Raw genomic sequence first — 20,947 nt, 5'->3', positions numbered from 1 at the left:
GTCCCCAGACGCCTTCCTGCCACCCCATGGGCTGTCTCCATCCTGCCTTTCTGTGCAGAGATCATCCATCCCGTCCTGTCGTAACAACATACGCAAGCGGTGACCAGGGTGAGGCAACTAAACCCATTTTCCCCTCTGACCGATGCTAGCCTCCGGGCTTTAAAAGCCGAGCAATGCTCCGTTTTTCTTTACAAAGCCCCTTTGAGCAGAGTCTGGATGAATTCCAGCTTTACTTTATGCCCCAAAGGCCTTTGGTGCCCTTCCTCCACTACTCTCCCTCCTCGCTGAATGTTGCTCCAAGTCGTGAAGCAGCAGATTTCCTTCCTCGCCATGCAGAGGGGCTGGGGTATCCCAGACCTTGTCTCTGCATGGTCTAGGAGCTTCTCCCAGGTAGAAGCATCACGCTTGGAAATCGTGGGCTTCCAGCATTTGTAGTAGAGGCAGTCTTCAGCTCTACAAATAAACTTCTGGAGTGACGTTTAGAAAAGCTCTTCATCCAGAAGCATCTTAAAAGTGCTTTATAAACTTCACTAATGGGCTGTGCAGACTCTAAAGCCAATTCTCAGTTGGGTCCTATGGGAAGGTATCTGGTCAGACAGCCGCAAGTGAAGCTGAAGGGTGAAGGCTGGTGGCCCAGAAAGGCTCAGCTAAAGCAGAGGAAATCTTGGGTACCTGATGGTCAGAGCTCTGGGAGCAAACTGTGAAAGACCACAAGCAGAATACACTGCAGCAGGTTAACCCTGCTCCATCCTGGGGCAAACTCAGCAAGGCTCCCATGGCAACAACACAGCCATATTTCCTCAGCTGACTGATGAAAAATTGCGGGTGTGAAGATTTCTGCATCTACTGTTGCATTTCAGACCCCTTGTACAGAGAAATAAAGTAACTCTATGCAGTGATGTGGCCAAAAAGTGGAGTGGGGCAATGACCACATGGGGCTGGAAGCATAGCACACGGCTTGGCACTGAGTCAGGGATTAGGGATGATGGTGCTGGGGATAGTGTCAGCTTTTTGGGGAAATAGCTGCTGAAAGAGTGAGGTCTATCAGGCCACGGACTTCACCTCGTGCAGGGCAAACAGGACTGAAGGTCCAGAGCCAACATTACCCTGGAGCCTGATGGCAGCAGCTAGGGTAGGACTGGGTGCACCAGCTGTGGGATGCTTGTTCAACACTGTTGTGGCTCATCCTGTGCTAGCACCACCAGTACTCACTCACCCCTCCACTGACCCCCACCACATGCAACTAATGCAGCCAGATTTACTGGGGAATCAGGCATCCCCTGTGGTGAGCTGGAGCATGAGCTGGGAAGTGCCTGATGGGCCCCCCCAAAAAAGGGCAAAGGGAGTGGAAAAAGACCTGTCTGATCTCTCTGATGAGCCTTACCGGTGTCGGAGGAGGGGACAGCCTTGGTGAGGATGCTGTCGGTGATGGTGCCCAGCATGCTGAAGGCGAACACCAGCGGCAAGGCAATGATGCAGTAATGCCACACGGTCCTCATCAGGGCCTAAGCGACAAGACACAAGGGACCACAGATCATTAGAGAGCACAAAAAAGCAACTTTGCAGCAAGAAACTATCCAGAAAAACATCACAAGCCAAACCTGTGACTTTTAGGTAAATTGGGAGAGCCCCAACTGATTTATGACAGTCTGGCTTTGGCCATTTCAGGGTCTTCCGCCTCCCAGCATTTGTGTGCAGGAAATTATTCCAAGCATGCAGCACAAGTAGCAGACGATACCCTGTAATCCGGCAGCACGTTTTCCAGTCCTGCCGCGGGTATTTTTAGTGTCTGGGAATTAGTGACGTCCCCACACCCTCCCCCCGGTCTTCTGTCATTTGTCCAAGTCCTAAGGAAATGTTCAGCAGCAGATGCATGCGGCGTACTTCAGGAAGCCTCCATTACCTATACAAAACAGCCTAAAGAAGGCACTTTGGTTCATTATCATAAGTAATTAAAACCAAACTAAGCTTGCCAAAATAAATGAACCCGGTGCATTATGTAATGCTGTACCTTTGGGATTTCTAATCCTGTTCTCCTGCTTCCTCACTAATAAATTCACCGAATTCAGTAATCTGGAATAGGTCTTCTGGCCATAAGCGCACATTAGCGAGCATAATTAAGGAGAGTAATGATTTTGTTATTGCACATATTCTTAGTGGAGACATCCCTCCAGCAGTTTAATGCTTAAACAAAAGCGGTAAGGATCCCTCAGCGATGGGGCTAGAGCGGCTCTCAGCCCTGCTGGTCAAATAAATAGATTTCTCTGGGGCATGAAAAGGAAATTCCCTCTCCCTTGCCAGTCTCCTGCCCTCAGCCTCATCTCGAGGTATGTTGTTGTGGCTGGAACAGTCACCGGCCCAGCCAGAGGTTTCATTCTCTGGGGTTCTCACTCATAAAAACTGGTCTGTGCCTCTTGGCTACAGAATATGGAGAAGCCCAGAGCCATCGCTAACTAATGACTTGGAAATACTGAGGTTTATTCCTAGTTCCCCTCTAGACTTGTACACAGCCAGGTTTCTCTCCTTGGGGGGGCTCTTTGCCTACGTTTTGGTTAAGAACTAGGCGCTCCTGCTTAAGGAACTGGTGAACAAAAGCAGAGGAACAGGTATTTGGTACATAAACATTCAGACGGGGAGAGATTAATTCCTTGCCAGGGCAAATGTCATTGGGGGACAACATGGCAGTTGTAGGAAAAAACAGCTTTAACATTCCCCTGCCTTGAAGGAGTGTCCTGGGGCTGGAGGCTGGAGGCTTAAGGAAATGGCCAGGAAAGAGCAGACCCATGGCTGTGCATAGATCCTGGGGAATGTCTCCTTGCTGTCTTGGGCTTTGGCAGGATGAGGTCAGGTGGAACTTGGTGTCCACTACTCCTCTGCAGCCCAGCAGACAGCAGCCTTTTCCACCCAGCCAGATCTGAGGCCATTTTCAAAGTAAGGAAGGCAGACCCAGGAGTTTCAGCTCAAAACCCAGCGCCTGGGAACCAGAGGGGAGGAGGCAGGACGGGGCACAGCCATGCCTTGAGACAAAGCGAAAAAACTTCCCCATCAACACTGCCAAGACCTCCTACACCCCTGCCCACGCGCTCGGCTCGCAGCGCTGCCGGCATCTGCATGCCAGACACCCTGCCCTGCTCTCCCTCTTCCAGGTGTGACTGCAGGGCTCCCAGCCCACCCCTTCCCTCCACTGCTGCCAAGCATCCTCCAGCCTCTTCCCGTGTGTCTGCAGCCACCGGCAGCCCCCATCCAAAATCCCTTCAGCCCGCCTCATGTAAAGGGGGTGAGTTTTGCAGGTTCTTGTATGGACAGCTAGCTGCTTTTCCTTGCTGCTTCTCTTTGGGGTTTTGTTGTCATCCTTGTGCTTGGGACCTGCTTGAGACAAAAAGCCACCCCAGAGATAGATATTTTTGCAGCAAACCACACAACAGAGCGCTTTTTAATAAGGACTGCACGCCCAACAAGGATGGCTGCTGCATTTGCCTATGAATAGCTCTTGTGGGAAGTCATTGCTGACCCTTGTCCCCGGGCCATGCTGTCAGGATGTCCACAGCCCTCCAGGCATGGTGTAATTGCCAGCTCTCAAACCAACCATTTCCCTTCCCCGCTTTCCCCTCCCTGTGCAGCCACATCAGCCCTGTGGCCCCTGTGCTGCTGTCTCTCCAGAGGCATATGGGAATTACCCTCCCCAAATCACCCCCTTGCTGCTCTGTCATTGCTGCCTGTGAGCTCATGTGTCCCATCCACGCTGGTTTTGGATGGGTTTCAGACACATACGCCACATCCAACAAAGTTGGCTGAGTGAGTGCCTCCAGTCTGCTCTGCTGTCGAGGCTTTCTCCTGTACCTTCAACAGCTGCCAGTCCTCCCAGTGAGACCTTGGTGCAACAAAGCCCTTTACTCCACCATCACCCCTCTGCCCTGCTCTTGGCTGCTGATCCTTACATCTCAGGGTGGGCCAGCTCCACCTTGGCCCCACATAATTGCTCCCACCCAAGGCCAAACCCCAGTGGTGAGACCCTCAAAACCACCCCTAGGCCACACTTTATGGGGCATACCACCACCAGCCCAAAAGGCATGATGCCAGTGGGCAGGGACCAGACAGACCCTTCCTGAGCATCTCACTGCCCTGGGCAGAGCTGGCTTATCTGAGTGAACGTGATTATCAGCAGAGCTGCCCACGTCAGCACGATTTCCCGATTGACGTTTGGGGTTGGCATCGACTCTCTCCCACACCAACACAACCGGTGATGGGTGACGCTGCTTGTCCCCAAATGGAGGAGATGAATTATTTCCTTGCTGCCTCCTTCTCCAGATGCTCTAAGCTTGGGGGAATTAGGCAAAACAAAGGCCCGGAAAGATGAGAAAACAGTCCTTCTCTGTCTCACAGCAGGGTACAACTGCAATGTTTTTTCTCCCCATAATCTGCATTTACTTTCTGGGCTGTTCAGGAAACGCAGCGGCTTGAGGACGGAAGGCAGGACCTCTATGCAAATCCAGTGACTCAGGATGGACTTACGAATTTCTGTGCAGGATTATTATTTTCCTAATCCCCATAACCATTACTCACAGTGCTCTTTATCGTTGCTGAGCACAGCCGTGTTTGCAGAGTGGCCCAGGACTGCTGGTCCCCCCCCCCGAGCCCTGCCCAGCAGAGCCAGCGGTGGCACTGCCAGCAGCAGTGGTGGCAGCCAGGCCCCTGCCTGCCACGTTATTGAAAGGCACCGTGAATGATTTTACACCAAGCCTTACCATGCCCAGGCCCACGCCGGCGAAGACAAGGATGCTGAGCCTGAGCAGGGTCCTCTCTGTGCAGTGCTTACTGAGCTTCCCAACCACCAGACCTTGCACAACCTGGGGGAGAAGCACACAAGCAATGTTAATCCACTTTATATCAATGGGAACAAGCTGAGAGGGCAACTGAAAGGGAGCAAATGAGTTACTTCCTTGCTTTTTTTTTTTTTTTTTGGGGGGGGGGGGGGGAGGGAAGGGTCTTTGCTGTCACAGTAAATGACCTGAACACACAATCCATGATTTTGAGCTTTTTGCATCCTAGTGATAAATCTGCCCTGTCAGAGGAAGATCTCTCTACTGAATGGTGCTTGCGTGAGTTTGCTGTCACTGTGTGGTCAGCAGTGGTGACTGAAACCGTCTAAAGGTATGCGGAGACACAAATTTTTAACTTGGGATATTTTATTTTATTTTATTTTATTTTATTTTATTTTATTTTATTTGTGAAACACAATTACTGTTAAATTCTTCATTTTTGGCAAGCTTTTCCAAAGCAAAACTGTATATTTGTATGCAGAGGTAGAAAATGCCTCCTCTTCTGTACCTTGTCTTGCCATTATTTTAAACTATAAATGTATTAATTGGGCAGTTCATCATTTTTATACAGGAAATAAAGACAACAGCGATGCTAATCGCCAGCCCCAGCAGTATGCACAGGCACAAGGGACAAAGAACTGGTTTTACAGATTTAAAGCAAAAACTGGGGGAGGGGGGGAATAAAGGAGGAGCAGAAAATGTAAATCTCAGGGCACATTTGTCTTTTACAGTGCTTCAGAGAGCAAAGGTGCCCACTTTCATTTCTCTGCTCAGCATCTGGCGCACTTGGCACTGGCCAGAGTGGGCAGGAGAGGACAGAGGGTGGAAGAGCTCATCCTGGCTGACGGGGCTCCAGGGGAGGGACAGATAGGGATCTACCGAGCTTCCCCCACTTCAGAAGGGTTTGTTTGATCCAAACGAAAGCCCCTCTGACTTGAAAGAAGATCTTTAGTGCAAAACACTTTGTTTTCTGCGATGGCTTCGTTTCAATTTTGGTGCAGCCTAAAAAAACATTGGTGCTCAGATCTGACTTGGGCCACAGCTGTGCTGCTCTCAGCTTTACTGTGCTAATCCTAAGGGAGAAACCCAAAATCCATTGAAAGGAAATCAGTTCAGGATAAATAAAAAAAGGAAGTTATTTAAAAGAAATGTTAATGTACAACAAATAGTCAAAAAACAAACAAACAAACAAACAAAAAAAAACAACACAATTTAATTGCAAAAATAAAATCAAACGGTAAAAGGTAAATAGACATAGAGTGAGAATAAGGTGAAGTTTTCATGAAGAGTGATAACTAGTTTAAATATTCCTCCAACAAGCTACAACTTAATGGAAAAAATCAAAATTAAACCCTCTGCTGTCCCTCAGAGCACAATTTTTGGCATGAGGGGTCATTTTGCCATGCAGAAATTTGTTTTCCCAGTACATGCTTCTTCCTCTTCCCTGTCCCTGTCCCTGTGTCACCCTTGGGCAGGGCTCAGGAGCTGGGCTCACGTGCATGGCGGTGGCACGAGCCCCGTGCAGCTCACCTGCCTGGTGGCCTTGGGGACAGTGCGGTGCGACGCTGGGACAAAGGATGGGGTGACCTGAGTCATTGCGGCTTCACGCCTGCCACGGACATGGGCCGGGTGGGAGGAGGATGAGGCCAGCCCTGGTAGCTCCTGCTCGGGATGGGTGGAGGAGCTGCTGAGTCATGCTTCATTAAGCTGAGCACTCCGAAAACGAAGAAGAACCGTCATTAATGCCTTGCAGCCTGCCAGTCCCTCCCGCCTGGGCTGTGCTGAGTCACAGGACTGCCTTCCCTTGGCATGACTTGACATGGTGGTGGCATCACCCAAACCCTAGTTCGGCTCCTCTGAGCCACTGCAGGAAAGGTTTCTCAATTTGCCCAGACTTGAATGGTGTATTTAATCGGGATTCACCGTGCAGGCGCAGCCCTGACCCTGCCCATCCTTGAGTCATGGGGGGATATCATCAGTGATTTCCAGAGAAGCCTATTCAGATCACCATGGGAGCGGCAAGCATCAGCCCACGTCACCTGCTTTCTGTCCCAGGCCACATGGCCATCTCTCGGTTATACCCCAGCCTCCCCACTGGTTACTGGGCCCTGTTGGCTTGTGCTGCTGGTCTCCCTCCCAGCATGGCTGATCCAGCCATGAGACACAAAAACCTCTCATCTTGAGTTTGTACGCATTCTAACACCAGCATCTTGATTTAGGTGCTGGATAACATTTTCGGAGTTCAGGACCTGCTTCTGGCCAGAAATGAGACCTGAAAACTCATTACGTCCAGCAGAGAGCTTTTCTAAGTCACAGATAAGCTCATAAAATCCCTAGAAAGAGGCTTAGAGGAAGAAAAATCTAGAAAAATGAGGATAGATGGATCTGTACCACCCAGTGATGACATCCTCGTGCCAACCACAATGCCTGCCAAAATGCCACCTACAATTTTCCCTGGGCATGCAGGTGTCCAATTTGTTTGAGATGCAGCATGGGCACATTTGGGAAGGAGGAAGCCAAAAGGTTGGCATGTGTGATCCTGTGGAGGGTTTGGGTAACGTGCTGCTCTCGCAGTGCTGTTTGTATGGATGTAGGCGGTAGTGGGGGCACCTGGGATGGTTTGGGCTTCCTTGCTCCCATGGATAAGCTTGGTCAGCACCAAAAAGGCAGCAGTGGGATTTATCTTTATTCCTGCTGGCATGTTCGGGGCTTTTTCCTTGCATGCAGCCTCCACTTGAGATCCCATGGGCCTTCCCCTCCCGCATTTAATCTGCTGGATGGTGCTTGCCTTTGTAACCTGACCTCCTTTGAAGTGCTGGGGCAGAGACAGTGTACCTGGCTGGAATGTGTTCTGTCATCAATAAACAAAAGGGAGAGGAAATTGTTTGCAAGTGAAATAACAGGCACTGCCCGTGGCTGTGTACACATGTCGCAGGAAAAACCAACACTGCTTTTTCTTTTTTCTCCCCCCTCCTTCTTACAAGGCAAATAAGTCTCCTGATAAATGCAGAACAGCCAAAGATCTCTCTCCTCTTCCTTACACTGGATTTGTACTCATGATTCCTTCCACTAGTTCAGATGATGATGTAGAAAACTATCCTCATTATTACTGCATCTGCTGGAGCTCCCATTTGCTTGGGAGAGCCAGTGAGAGCACACATCTTGTCGACCTCACCACCAACTCTCCCAAGTCCCTTAAAGAATGGAAAAGGCTTTTGCTGTTTAAAGGTCTAAAGTGTTATTTTTTGGCTGGCTTTTTAATGGCAAAGCAGTTTCCTCACTGTGTGGAGCTGCTGTGGAGCCAGACCAGGATCCCCAAGTAGTGAAATGTAAAAAGTCCAAGTCATACAGATGCCTGGCTGGTCCTTCATGCTCACCTGTGGCCGTTGGACATGAGGCTGTTCCTACAAACTCCTTCACAAGCACCCATTAAAAAAAAGAGCCCAGCAAGAAGACACCCATTTACACAAACACCTGGAAAGGAGAAGACATGAGAAGCTCATGGAGGCAGGCACAGCCCACATAAGGGCTGGGACCAGGGGTAGACACAGGCTGGGGCATCAAACAGTGCTGGACGTTTCTTGACAGGTTGAAGGTAGTGCAAAACCCTGCACTGATCTGGGTGGGAGGGGAAGGAGGTTGTTTTATGGATACAGCAATGCTAGAAAGCGTTGGAGAAGTCATTCAGGTCTTGCAGAAGAGCACAAGGGTGTTGGGGCTGCAAGGAGAGCTGACGGTAAGGACTGAACTGCTGAAGCAGCACTTGGCCTCACAGGGGAGAGACAAGCGTGTGTTTTGCAAACTCCAGCCTAATGGCTGGCTTTCCCCCCTCCGCCCCCCACCACAGGTTTAAATCCTTCAAAGCGAGGAAACTGGAGAACTTTCTGTTTGTTGTTGCAAGGTCCTCTCACCAAGTGGGTTTTCCCCCTAGGCGAACCTGGCTGTAATTAAATCCCCAGCTCTTTAATCATCCCTTTTGCTGCACAGAGAAATAAAAAAGCAAGAGGGACAGGCTGGTGATAAGATGATAGGCAATGTAAATCGCTCCTCCAGGAATCTCTCTCATCTTTCCAGAATCACTCAGTACAAACTTGTCCCTCCAGAAGCTGCACAGCTAGAGGTGGAGTTTGTACAACAATGCCAATTAAACGCAGTAACTAGAACAGATGTCTTATGATTTCTCGGTCCTCAGGGTAATAAATACCTACCCCTTTGTCCCACCCAGAGTTTTTGTTTTGTGTGTTTTGCTTTGTTTTCAGAGAAAAAGTTCTTAAGGAGAGCTCCCCCTGCCCCCTCCCATGTCTGGAAATCTGAGCATCAGATGTGACTTCAGATACGAACCAGGGACTCCAGGTATTTCCCCTGCCTTAATCCTCTGGCAGCATTTTCCAAGCACATACTACACCTGAAGTCCTCCATGCTATTGCATTCCCCACTCCAAAAAGAGCTGGATCCTAGGCCTGCTTCTGCCCATTATGCAAAGTTAAGTTATTTTAATTTTCACATGATTATGAAATTAATTATCCTCTGGAGGGAGAATGAATGGCATCCCACACTCCTAGGCATTCAATAGGAGGGAAATTTTGTTCACACGGCCTCTGAGATAAGAGGGCTCTGGAATCACAGTGCCAAGGACAAGAGGTACAGCATCACTAATGGGCTCCCAGACCTCTTGCTGGATATCCACCAGCAATCAGATGAAAATGATTCAAACACATCACAAGCAAGGGGATTTCTGCGATGTGAGGCTCTGTGCCCCTCCCGCTCTCTGCCTTCCCATCCCTATTTCATTATCTCCCATCAGACTCCTCCTCCTGGACTTGCTCTGGCACCACCCCAGCCCATCGGCCAGCCCCACACTATCAGGGTGCAGAGCCTGCATTGCGTGAATTACCCTCCACTTGCTATTTTCCATCTAACCATTCCCTTCCCACCCTCCCTGTGTCTGCTCTCTATCCTCTGCTATCAGATGATGCTCTTTGCCTAACTGCAAGCAGGTGCAGCTGATGATCTCTTCCTAGCAGTCATAAATAAATGCATAAATATATATATATATAATTACCCTTTAACTACTTTACTATTGGAAAATGCAATCCAGCAAGGAGCCAGAGGACTTCCCACACAAGGAACCTTGTAAGCCAGAGGCTTGTAAGCCAGAGGCTTACAAGGGAATATTAACATCAACTCTGCCGGAGAGGACTAAGGTGACCTGTCCAATATGAAGAGCAGGGCAGGGGCAACATCTGGAGCAGCAAATTTACACCAGCTCCTAGTGCTTCATCCTAAGAGCCTGGAAGCCTCCTCCCAATGGACAAGTACACCTGTTGGTACGTTTACAACAATAATGTCAGCAGATGTATTACTTTGGGCCACTCAGGTCTCCTTGACCATCCCATGGAGATGGGATGCTCACTAACATCCTCTGCAAAGGTGACAAAACCCTCACCTCCTGTGGGGTTGGTGTTTCTGCACTGATCCCCCTGTGCAGAGAGGTGTTTGAGATGTCCATGGCAAAGTTCTTGAGTTGTCTATCTGACTCAAAGCTTATCTGACTGACTCAAAACCACTCCAAATCTCCTCTCTGCGCACTCTGTAGTTGGCTTGAATGATGAGAAGCACAGATGTTGACGGTGTGGTGGCTGCTTCTCACCACAGGAGGTTAAATGAGGCTGAGAAGCTGAAAAATGAAGTTAAGCAATTGGAGCATAACAACCTTGGGGCAGGAGAGGAAAGCAGGAAGAGACCATCAGTATTTGAATTGCCTTGGCATTGCTTACCAGGCTGCGAAAGGGGGCTGTGATGTCCCTTTGTGTTAGCTTTGAAAATTAAATGGAAAAAAAAAATAGAAAAAATAGAAACTGCAATAATGCTACTGGACTTGCCAGGAATTGGCAGACCAGGCAATGCCATTTGTTGGTGTATGACTTTTGGGGAACAGTTGGACAAAGTCTTACTTAACGTGCTGAAATCTGTGCGCTCCTGAAACCTCTTAGAACATGCAGTGTGTTCTGAGAGCAGAAGACCACAGCCATGCCCTCTTGCCCTGCAGAACAGACCCCTGAGCACTGTTTTTAATGTCTACAAGGATGTTTAGAGTAAACAGGACGCAGCTTGATTTTTATTTCCCCCTTTGGTTCTATGACGTCCACTCCCACCTATAAAAGTTCTTAAATGTGGCCCATTTTCAGGCCCAGGAGGAATGCAAATGAGAGGGGGATCTCTAACAGGGGGGATTAGAGCAAGTCAGAGAGAAAACCCCCACAATGTTTTAGAGAAAGGCAAACTAAGGAATGAGAAATCAAAGCTGAGGACCTGCTTGATGAAATTCATTGAAAAGGACATTATATTCGTTATGAATAAAGCTATAATTTAACAAGTGAAGTGGGGAAGCCAGTCAGCAGATATTAATCACCATTCACCCATCTAGACTGGTGGAATTTGCGTGCACCTTAATCTGCATTTATATCTCCAGCAGTATCAATTCACTGTTCAACAGAAACAGACATGCCTGAAATGCCAGCTGAGGGACGACGGAGGCCCATGAACTCAGCGAGATGGAGCTGGCACACATTACATCCCCTGTGCACATCTTCCACTGGAGGAAACTCGACAGAAAGCAGTCATAGAGAATTAACACAGCCACTATCTACAAGAGATACCTTTGGGCCGTTGCAGCCAGGGTCCTGATTTGAAAGTTAGGATACAAATCTCATGTTTTACAGTAGTTTTAAAGCCAGATGGTGAGAGCATCATTGATTTGGACCAACTGAGGATCTGGTCCTGTAAAAACTAGAGTGGAACTGGTAACTGCCAGCTACAAAGTGGAAAAAAACAGCAACAAAGCAGCAGGCAGTGCTTTGCAAGATGGCTTTGTTGCCACCAGGATTCACAGGTCCTGTGCTTTTTTTTTTTTTTTTTTTTTTAAAAGAAGAAGAAAAAAAGAATTTTTCTCATTCTTTTTCTGGTATTTGGACTACAAACCCCAACACGGCACCACAAGGAAAAGAAGCTCCTTCATACACTACGACCACTTCCCTCCTCCTGCATTTCTGCTGTCCAAAGTCATGTGCTGTTGAACATGTGTAGCAAAACAGACAGAAACTGCATGGATAGATGAAAGCAAGCTGCCTGGCTGACAAAAGCCAGTTTCTGTGCCAAACAGCCTGAGGCAAAGCCTCCCCAGCAAAGCAGATACTGCACCTGAGCCCGGAGGCCACTGCTGGATTCCAGCGTGGTAATAGGTATGGTTGGGATGAAACCCAGACTGTGGGAAGGGTCAGAGCCTTGGCTAGCGCTTGCCATCTGGTTATTTGCTAGGAAGCAGAGTCAAAGCAGCAGGTCCCGCACCTCTACCGGACTGTAGGGTGCCCCAGCATGGCAGTGCAAGTAACCTTATCTACGGCAGTTTCAGCCAAACTAACCTGGGAAACAATAGCATGAAAACAGACAGATATCCCACACTGAGCAGCAGCGTCCCAGCTCCGTTGAGCAACGCAAAGCCACTCCTTCCCAGGCTGCACCATTTCACCTTCGGTGGTATCGTAACCCACAGCAGCCAGCTTGAAACGAGAACCATTTCCATGCTGCAATCCCAAATTTGATTTCCGTGTAGTCATATATTATGGATTTAACTGACACATATATGTTAAGAGTTACTGGTGTGTCCCTCTACATTCAAATAGGGAAGAGGACATCAGAAGGTGACTTGGCCCCCCTAAAACCTGAATGAATCTTGGAGGTACTGCTGTAGGAAGCAGCACGCATAGAGAAGTGCAGAGTAAGCCTCCATCAGCACTGGAGTTTGGGTCAGACATGCTTTGGCAAGCAGCTGCTGGTCACCCCACTTGCCACACACACTCTTTCCTTGCTGTGGAGCAGCAGAGCTGTGTTCCTTTCCAACACGGCTGAACAGAAGCATGCATCCAGCTTACAGCAGGTGTTGAGCACATGGGACCAAGACACAGCAAGTCAAATGCCACCCTCCCAAAACACACATGGTGAAGGCACCAGCTCCTCAGATCCCGATGTTTCTCTCTGCTCACTGATGCACAGCAATGCTCGCTGGCTGCTCTACCAAGTTATGAGAACAGGGCAGAGCCCAAGTGACTGGCAACACTATGCAAGATCCAGCTCACAAGGGAAGGAACTGAAATTGCCATTTCACAGATGTGAATCTCCTCCAAATCCCACAGGAATTCTGCGGCAATGTCCAGGAAAGGAAGGCATTTCTTTTTCTTTTTTTTTCTTTTTTTTTCTAATAACAAGACCACCCTCCTTCAGGATATTGCTTAACTTGCATCTCTACCTTCCGGCTGGCTTGTAACCAGCTGTTGCTCTTTCTGCACAGTTATTAGCCTCCTCCTCCAAATAATGCAGTGCCATTATTTTTGGTCCTGCTCTGGCCTAATTCAGCTGACTTTTCCATTTTGCCCATTTTATTAGTCTCACAATCACATTCCATTGCAGATATATATTTTTATTTTATTTTATTTTATTGCAAGCATAAGCTTGCTGTGCTTGTTTCCACCCAGCACAAACTAGTCCTTCTTCTACACTGAAAGCATCTGTGAAAATGCCAGTAAGACTGTCTACCTACATAAATTCACAGGGTGCTACTAAGCAAATGTAAATGAGCTACCCTGCACCACTGAAAACCTTATAATCAAGGCAAGTTAACTTCAATGTAAGTTTTGTTATAAAACCAGGATGACGTGTCACTTGTTGGAAATTTTAGCTCCACAGCTTACATTTGCAAGAATCACAGAACGGTTTGGGTTGGAAGGGACCTTAAAGATCATTTAATTCCAAGCCCACAGGAAGGGACAAGAGGGAAAAAAAAAATCAAGACACTCCTCGCTTTGCTTTCTTTACATTTCAAGAAATAGAATAAATCTGGAGGCATTTTTATTTTTTGAAGTTAAGTAACACCCAGCAGAGCTAGGAGTGTATTTATGCTCTTCACATCAATATCATGCCTGGATTTAGGAGAACATGAGTGAAAAAGGGAGCAAGGTGCACATTAGACATTAGTGTGGCAAGAGGGGGGCTTCCACTTCACTTACCATTTGAAGGACACCAAAATATGACATCAGGTAGCCAGACTCCACTGCTTCCAAGCCAAAGAAATCCATCGAGATGATGGAAAACATAATCAGGAACAAACCTAGAGGGAGGGTTAATGAAAAGTATATATCAGTACACCTCCAGTGCTTGTAATGGCCCAGCCCCTGCTCCCAGTCACCTCCAGCATGAGTCAGTAGCTCTCCCTGGGGTTACAGGGACTGGATATAAACATGAGTAGAATCCTACTCAAAGTCAGTATAGTAATTTAGTCTTTAAATGTTCACTTTTTATCCCACTTACTTTCATCTTTAAATAATGTGACTACGTAGGCTGTAGATTCAGCTGTTTATAATAAACTGGTAAATATTTTTATCACTCAAGCCAGACTAACCATTAAGGCAGCAAGAAAACCTTTGTTCAGACAAGACTGTAACCAGAGAATAATCTGATTGGATTCCTCCTCCCTTTCGCCTAACTTTAGCTTTCCACCATTGGCAATGCTGCCTGGGAAACAACCTAGTGACATCAGACCAAACACGGAGGTTTCGCTGCACACCCCAACGGTGATTTCAGCAGTATGTGGAAGCTCTCTCATGGCACGATAGTGGTATCACCACAAATAGCCAGGGACGTATGGACAGGAACAGTAGCCACCGGGGCAGCTCTTCAATTAAGGCAATTTCTGGAGAGCACAGCAGAAAATGCCTGCTCAGTCTCACCTAAAATTACAGTAGGGTGCATTTCCCTTCCCTGCCAAACATACACAAATACAAACGTGTACACACACTCCACCATACACACAGAGCCATGAAATTAAAAATATTGGGACAGAGCCTGCTAAAGAACTGGAGTAAGATGTGAGACTGCTGCCACCCTAACGTCTTGTGTACCTCGGGTGACAAAGACAGGAGGAAATTGGGGCTCCCTCCCTGTAAATGTCCCCCCCCCAACCATTTGACTGTCTGATGCTGATGGGAAGAGGTGGAAAAAGCAGGTGACCTCCAGGGGTCCATCCCTGCCCTTGGAGGATCCTCTGAGTTGCAAAGACTTGATAAGCTGGGAGATGAAGTCTTCTCCATCATGGTAGGAAAGCAGAGGCCAGGAGGAAACGGGTGAGGGCTGGGATGAGGGCTTGTGGCCTGGCAAGGTGAGTCATGCACCCCGCAGCATGGAAAGGCTCCTGCTCACATTTCCTGGAAGCGTGAGGAGAGCCGTCCCAAACTGCTGACTGCAGTGCAGCACATTCACCCCGAGCACAACCACATCCACCCATTGCCGGCGGACAACACAATGGGTTTTCCGTGTGGGTCCCATTCAGACAGGGACCACGCTTTTCCTGTGAAATTCACCCAACTGGAAAACTCAAACCAAGGGCTTTGGGTGCTGGTGAGACAATGGTCACTTACATGGTGTCATGGTCTGACCTGCCCCAGGGTCTGCTTTAGGAAGGGAGGGCTCACACCTGAAAAAATCAGCCCAATTCCCCTGTGTCCAACAGCACAGCACTGCTGGTACCAGTGGTGCATCTGCACCAAGGAGGGCCTCCCTCCGAGCTTCCCAGCTCACAAGGAACCACCACCCTCCCACTCCAGGCCCTGCTGCAAAGCCTTCCTGAGCCCCCTGAGCTTTCTGGGGTCACCTCCTCCTGCCTTACTGCCCGGCTGGTGTTGGTCCTCAGAGGTTTGGAGAAGGTGCTGGGTGCACGTGAAGATTTATGGCTTTGCCACACCTCTCGGCAGGGAGCGCCTGTCAGTACTCAATTGCTTTGAAATGCCTCTCAGCCCCAGCCAGTTTAAGGTAACATGCAAATCGCAGCATTTACTCCCAGCATCCAAAACAGACAACAGAGCTGCACATGTTTATAAAAGACACACGTGAAGAAATGAAAGAAAAACCACACTTGGTTTTACTCGTGGGGAGATTGGCTCAGGGCGCGACTGCCTTCATGCAGCTGCCCCGCTGCGGTACCACCTAGGAGGGATTCAGCCTTCCCACATACCTGATGCTTCTTCCTGGTACAACGCGCCCGCTCTTGCAGCTAAGCTCCCTGTTGAAGTCCCTTGCTGAGTTTAGGCAGATTTGGATCTTTCTGCTCCAAACAAACTCATTTCTTTCTGTGAAGGGGGCTAGCTGCTCTCCTTCTTTAGCCTTACACATTGCAATGAGACGCAAACATCTTTCTTCAGACAGGTATCATGCCCATGCCTGCGTGGTTAACAACAACTGCCTGGACAAGGGAGCCCCTCCTTGTCCTACCTTCTTTCAGTGACTAAGGTGGTCTCAGAAACTTCACCTTCTTGGGAAAGATGGGGCTAAACAAGGGGTGAATTTCTTAGAAAACCTTGCACCAGAACAATGAATAATGATGGTCATGCAGCAGAAGGCAGGTAAGCAGCTTGTGAAACTCGATAAATGTGAGGCAGAGCCCCAAGGAGATACAGGGGTGTGAAACGTATTTAAAAAAAAAAAAAAGATAAAGACTGGGAATTTATAAAAGCAGCCTCTGGCTCTGGGAGGGCATACCGGGCTTACATGGCAAGGTAGTAGCAGGGGGCCTACAGGGGTTGCCTCTGAGACGAAAGCAGGCTTTCCAAAAATCAAAGATTCACACAAGCAGCTAATTATCAGTATTTTCAAAGCCCTGGTGATCCCTGAGCAGCAAGAGGTATGTTTGACATTTCTATCCACATGTTTGGCTTTCTGTCTCTTATCTACCACAAGGAAATGATGCTTGCTTTTCCCATGTCAGCTGAGCAGGCAACTTGGCCGTGCTGGAGAGACCTGCTGCCCCTCCATCCCTCGGCAGCTCTCCTCCCAGAGGAGGCACAGAGCTGATCTCTGCTTTTATGCAAACCAGGGAGGAGGTTCCCAACCTTGCAGCCCTCTTGGGAAGGCTCTTTCTCTTTCAGTCAAGCTAATTTTGGACAACAATGAGATCCATACGGAACAGAAGATTTTCTCCTGTGTATATCACAAACTTGTTTACAAAGTAAATAGAGAAAGGTCTGTAATTTGAATAATCTAATTAATTAATTATACAGTTGCAGCAGGGAGATGAAAGGTGAATGAGACCAACAGGAGCTCAGCCTCCAGTCATAAGCAGCCGAGGAGGAGGTGATGGCCAAATCCCCTTTCGGCTGCAATCCTATGGCTAGTGGCCTGAAGAGAGACCCACAAAGTCACTAGGATTTTAATCATTCCTGACCATAGTGCTCTGCTTGTGGCAAGAATGCCTCCAGTGATCCTATTCCTGCTCCCCTGAAACACTCCTACCCACCTCAGTGACATTTGGCCCATGTCCTGACTTAAATCTCAACTTCACTTTCCATCCTGTTTCCCTACGAGTTCCCTTGCAGTCGGGGCAGGAGATGTTTATTGTGTTTTAGTATGTATTTTTGCTGTGCACAGGAAAAGAATGTCTTCTACAACTCAGAGGCATTTGCATTTCAGCAGTGATGACTAAACCAAAGCGCATCTTGCCCGCCTGTTGGAAAAAGGACAGTGCACAGGAAACTACAGTGCAGATTGCAAATGGATGTGGTCTCAGTGTAGTGTTTTTAAACAGAGAAAAGAATGCTACTTTGAGCTGAGAAATGAGCCAAAATTGGAAAAAGAATATCCTCTTAAACATCACTCGGTGATCTTGTTCTGGGAAACACTGTCATTTTATAAACACTATTTAAAAAGTTTTAAAGCTTAGTTTCCTAAGAACCTGAGAGATGCACTCTTAGGGCAAGCCACCAATCCATGGAGATACTATTCCATCTCCAGCTCTAGGGATAGGACCAATTAGCGTTATTTGTCTCTGCCAATACCAAGTACACACTAAAAGAAAATGAAAAAAAAACAGGAATCCTTTTGTTCCCTGCAAGTTATTCTGCAGCTCCAGTCAGACTTTGCAAGGCTAACAGAGGAAACTGGTCATTCCTAGAAATGCTGTCCCCTTCTGATCTAGCCACTCTCCGTGGCCAAACCTGGTTCTATTTGTACACTGAATTTACAGTTTACAAATCAGAATTTAATGGAATGTGCCAAGACTGCGACTGACTCAAAGGGAGCAGGGAAACAGGCAGGTCTGTGGTATGTTTGAGATAGCAGTGGGTTATGAACACGGCATGAGAAAAATGCACAGAACATTCAAAGAGAAGAACAAGGACCATCACATAGGTGGAAGGGAAGGAAAAAAAAAACTAGCAGCTCCCTGGCACACAGCCGAAAATTAACAGTCTGTCTGACCACAGCTCCTTGTCCAGCAATATCTTTAAATTGCTGGGAAAAGGTTAGGTTATGCATAATTCCCTTCCCTTAAAATCATTAAGCAAAATCAGGAGAGACCTCAGTGTTTCTGGCAGGGTACAGATGATTTGCTTCTGCTCTGAAGAGGTTCCAGCCCAAATAGAAATGGCAGACAAGAGGAGAAAACCATCCCTTTACAGCCAGGGGATCAGGCAGAGTGATTAAGTGATTTGCCAAAAGTCACAAAAGAGGCCTGTGACAAGCAGTCTGTTTTCCATTAATTTCAGGTTTTTGACCCTATGTAGCTGAGAGCATCTGGAAGCATGCAGCACTGAGGTACAAGCCGAATCCTTACTCCTCTGTGATCACACGCAGCGTGGTTTCAGTAACTTGAGACTAGCCTGGTCTACAGTGTATATCTTCTTATTTTAAATACATCAACAACCACGGGTAATGGGTGAGATTTACCTATGGGAAATCCAGAAAAGACCTTGACTAAGAAAATTTCCATTACTCCCGGAAACTTCATCAGGCGTAGGATTTCTCTGATGCTGAACACGCTGCCAGACTGTGATGTGCCTAAGGAAGATGACATATCGGATAATATTATATTTATACAGGTTAAACACAGGGAACAAGAAACTGTGGTGATTACTTGTGGCTTGTTACAGTGCTCTGCTCAGTGTAGGCAATGGCTTTCTGAGTGATGCTTTCTGGGAATGCAGAGAGAAAACCCTAACTGGAGTAGTATGATCTGGGTAAACATCAGTGAAAGAATTAACTCTGGTATAGAACTGAATTTGGAGGTAAAGCTTTGGGATCTGGAAAGCTGAGCTGAAACTGTGGACAGTTCATATGCAAAATGAATTAGATGACTGTGTCTTCATCATTCTTAAATCCTTCTCATCTGACTAAAGCTCATCTCTTGGGAAATACTTTCTCACAGGCATGAGGAGGGTGAAGCCCTGTGAGCAAAGAGGTGAACCTTTTTGCCCATAAATGCAACCCCAACTCCTTCAGCACAGTCCTGCCATCAAGTCAGTCCCCTGTCCCTATTTATGTGCTATTTATCAGAAGCACTAAATACTTACTGTGCTCTGCCTCACCATGTTCTGACTTTGATTTAGCTGGTGAAGGGATCCAAACCATTGCTATCATGGTGTTGATGAGACTTCCCACCAGCCCGACATATATAGGAGTAAAAATGCTGCAAACGGACAGAAATACAGGTAAGTGGGTAGTTAATCATAAACAGAAGACGGTTGTATCTTCATCCTGTGAAGTTTTGGGCACATGTCTGTTTTTACTTGCATGAGGAACAACCCCCTTGAAGTTGCAATATAGAAGGCTATCGAAGAGCTCCCATGCTTTCCTGGGGGCCTTAGATATGACCACAGTATGATATTTCACCTAAAGATTGACATCAAGATATTAATGTTAATATTAATCGTGTTAATTATATGGTACAATACAAATCCATGAGTATTAGGGGAAAAGAGCCCCTCTTGGTTTAATGCAGCTTAGAAATCTTCCCACTGAAAGCGAGAGCAAATGCTTTTTAGGATCCATCTAATCCCCATCTAATCCCCAATTTCATTCATCAAAGTATTATCTCACTGCTTGAAACTTCTCAGTGAAATCAAATGAAGTTAAGAAATGAAGAAAGTACTCAGGATGATTATGAATGGTAGAACAAAGCTCAGGCTACAATCAGATCTGAAAACACCAGAGGTACATCACCACCTGAAAAAAAGCCACTAAATATAACAGATCAATTGACAAAGCTTTGACCAGAGGCCCAAATTTCGTCTCTTTAACAGATGTGGGGCCACATCCTTACATGTTGACCCAGTTAACAACAATTATTAACTGTAGTGAATTGTAAGTTATCTAAAAAACCCAAACACAAACTAGTAAAAGCCAATAAAGTCAACGAGAAGTCCTGAACTATCACTATCCTCTTAAAAGAATGGGAAATGATCCTCCTAGTCTTTAAGGGCACATGGGAAGACTTCAGACTCTGAAGGGCTTTAACTTCAGCAAACACAGCTGGAACAAAGTCCAGGGCTGGAAGACTGAATCTCAGGAGACTTGAGCTGAAAACAAAGGAAAAAGTATGGTTTGTGTTTAACAGCAAGAGCAATTATCCACTAAACCAGCTCATTAAGTCTTCTCTGTCATGGCAATCCTGTTAGTCAAAGGGGAATTCTTTGAGAAATGCGTGCTGAAAGCCTACAGCAGGATGCAGATTTGGGGTGGGAATCCCCAGCTGACAAAGGATGGTGTCATGGAGAGGACAAGATGACCTGACCATCATGCTCTCTCTGGGGCATCAAAATTTAAGCACATTGGATCTTAGCAAAGCAACACCTGGATTCATCACAGAACATTTTGGAGCCATACAAGCCCATGCAGACTTGGAGATGAATGTGCCCTTGTCTTATCAAATGGAACTCCAAATAGACCTGCAAGATGCAAAGCAGTGCTTCCTGTGTGCCTGCTGATAAAGGCCTGCTTCTTGCCTGGCTTTTTACTGCTGCTTTCCTTGTCAGACCACGGCGTATGTTTTTCATGGAACAACCAACAGCACTAATTGTAAAAGCCTCAAGTTTCCTATGTGCTAAGCAAAGGTGCGGTCTGAGTAATTTCTAGACTGTAACGGGCTTATTATTAAAGTCCCAGAGCAAGACAGCTAAGGATTGCGATGCAAACAAATGAGAAAAGCATCAAAGAGCAAATATATATATATACACGCATTCCTGTTAATACCAACAGCAAAACTCCCAGATGAATATTTTAATTAATTATCATTAATAACAACAAAGTTA

The 20,947-nt window shown here is 47.1% G+C and overlaps 1 protein-coding gene across 2 annotated transcripts in view; it reads right to left on the bottom strand.

Annotated features, from left to right (window-relative positions):
* SLC67A1 (solute carrier family 67 member 1) overlaps positions 1–20,947 on the bottom strand; it is a 56,689-nt gene that overhangs the window by 3,719 nt on the left and 32,023 nt on the right. The window contains exons 5-9 of one of the 2 annotated variants that reach the window (XM_013099802.5): positions 19,226–19,326; positions 18,588–18,698; positions 13,883–13,983; positions 4,746–4,847; positions 1,385–1,505 (exon numbers count right to left, since the gene is read on the bottom strand). In XM_013099802.5, the coding sequence (XP_012955256.2) occupies positions 1,385–1,505; positions 4,746–4,847; positions 13,883–13,983; positions 18,588–18,698; positions 19,226–19,326 (536 nt within the window). Of the gene's footprint in view, positions 1–1,384; positions 1,506–4,745; positions 4,848–13,882; positions 13,984–18,587; positions 18,699–19,210; positions 19,327–20,947 lie in introns of both variants that reach the window. The other variant, XM_013099801.5, reaches the window with a different exon arrangement.

Source organism: Anas platyrhynchos, chromosome 5 (assembly GCF_047663525.1).
Source record: "Anas platyrhynchos isolate ZD024472 breed Pekin duck chromosome 5, IASCAAS_PekinDuck_T2T, whole genome shotgun sequence".
Lineage (NCBI taxonomy): Eukaryota > Metazoa > Chordata > Aves > Anseriformes > Anatidae > Anas > Anas platyrhynchos.
Note: the sequence above shows the minus strand (reverse complement) of the source record. Positions and strands in the feature narration are given on the sequence as shown.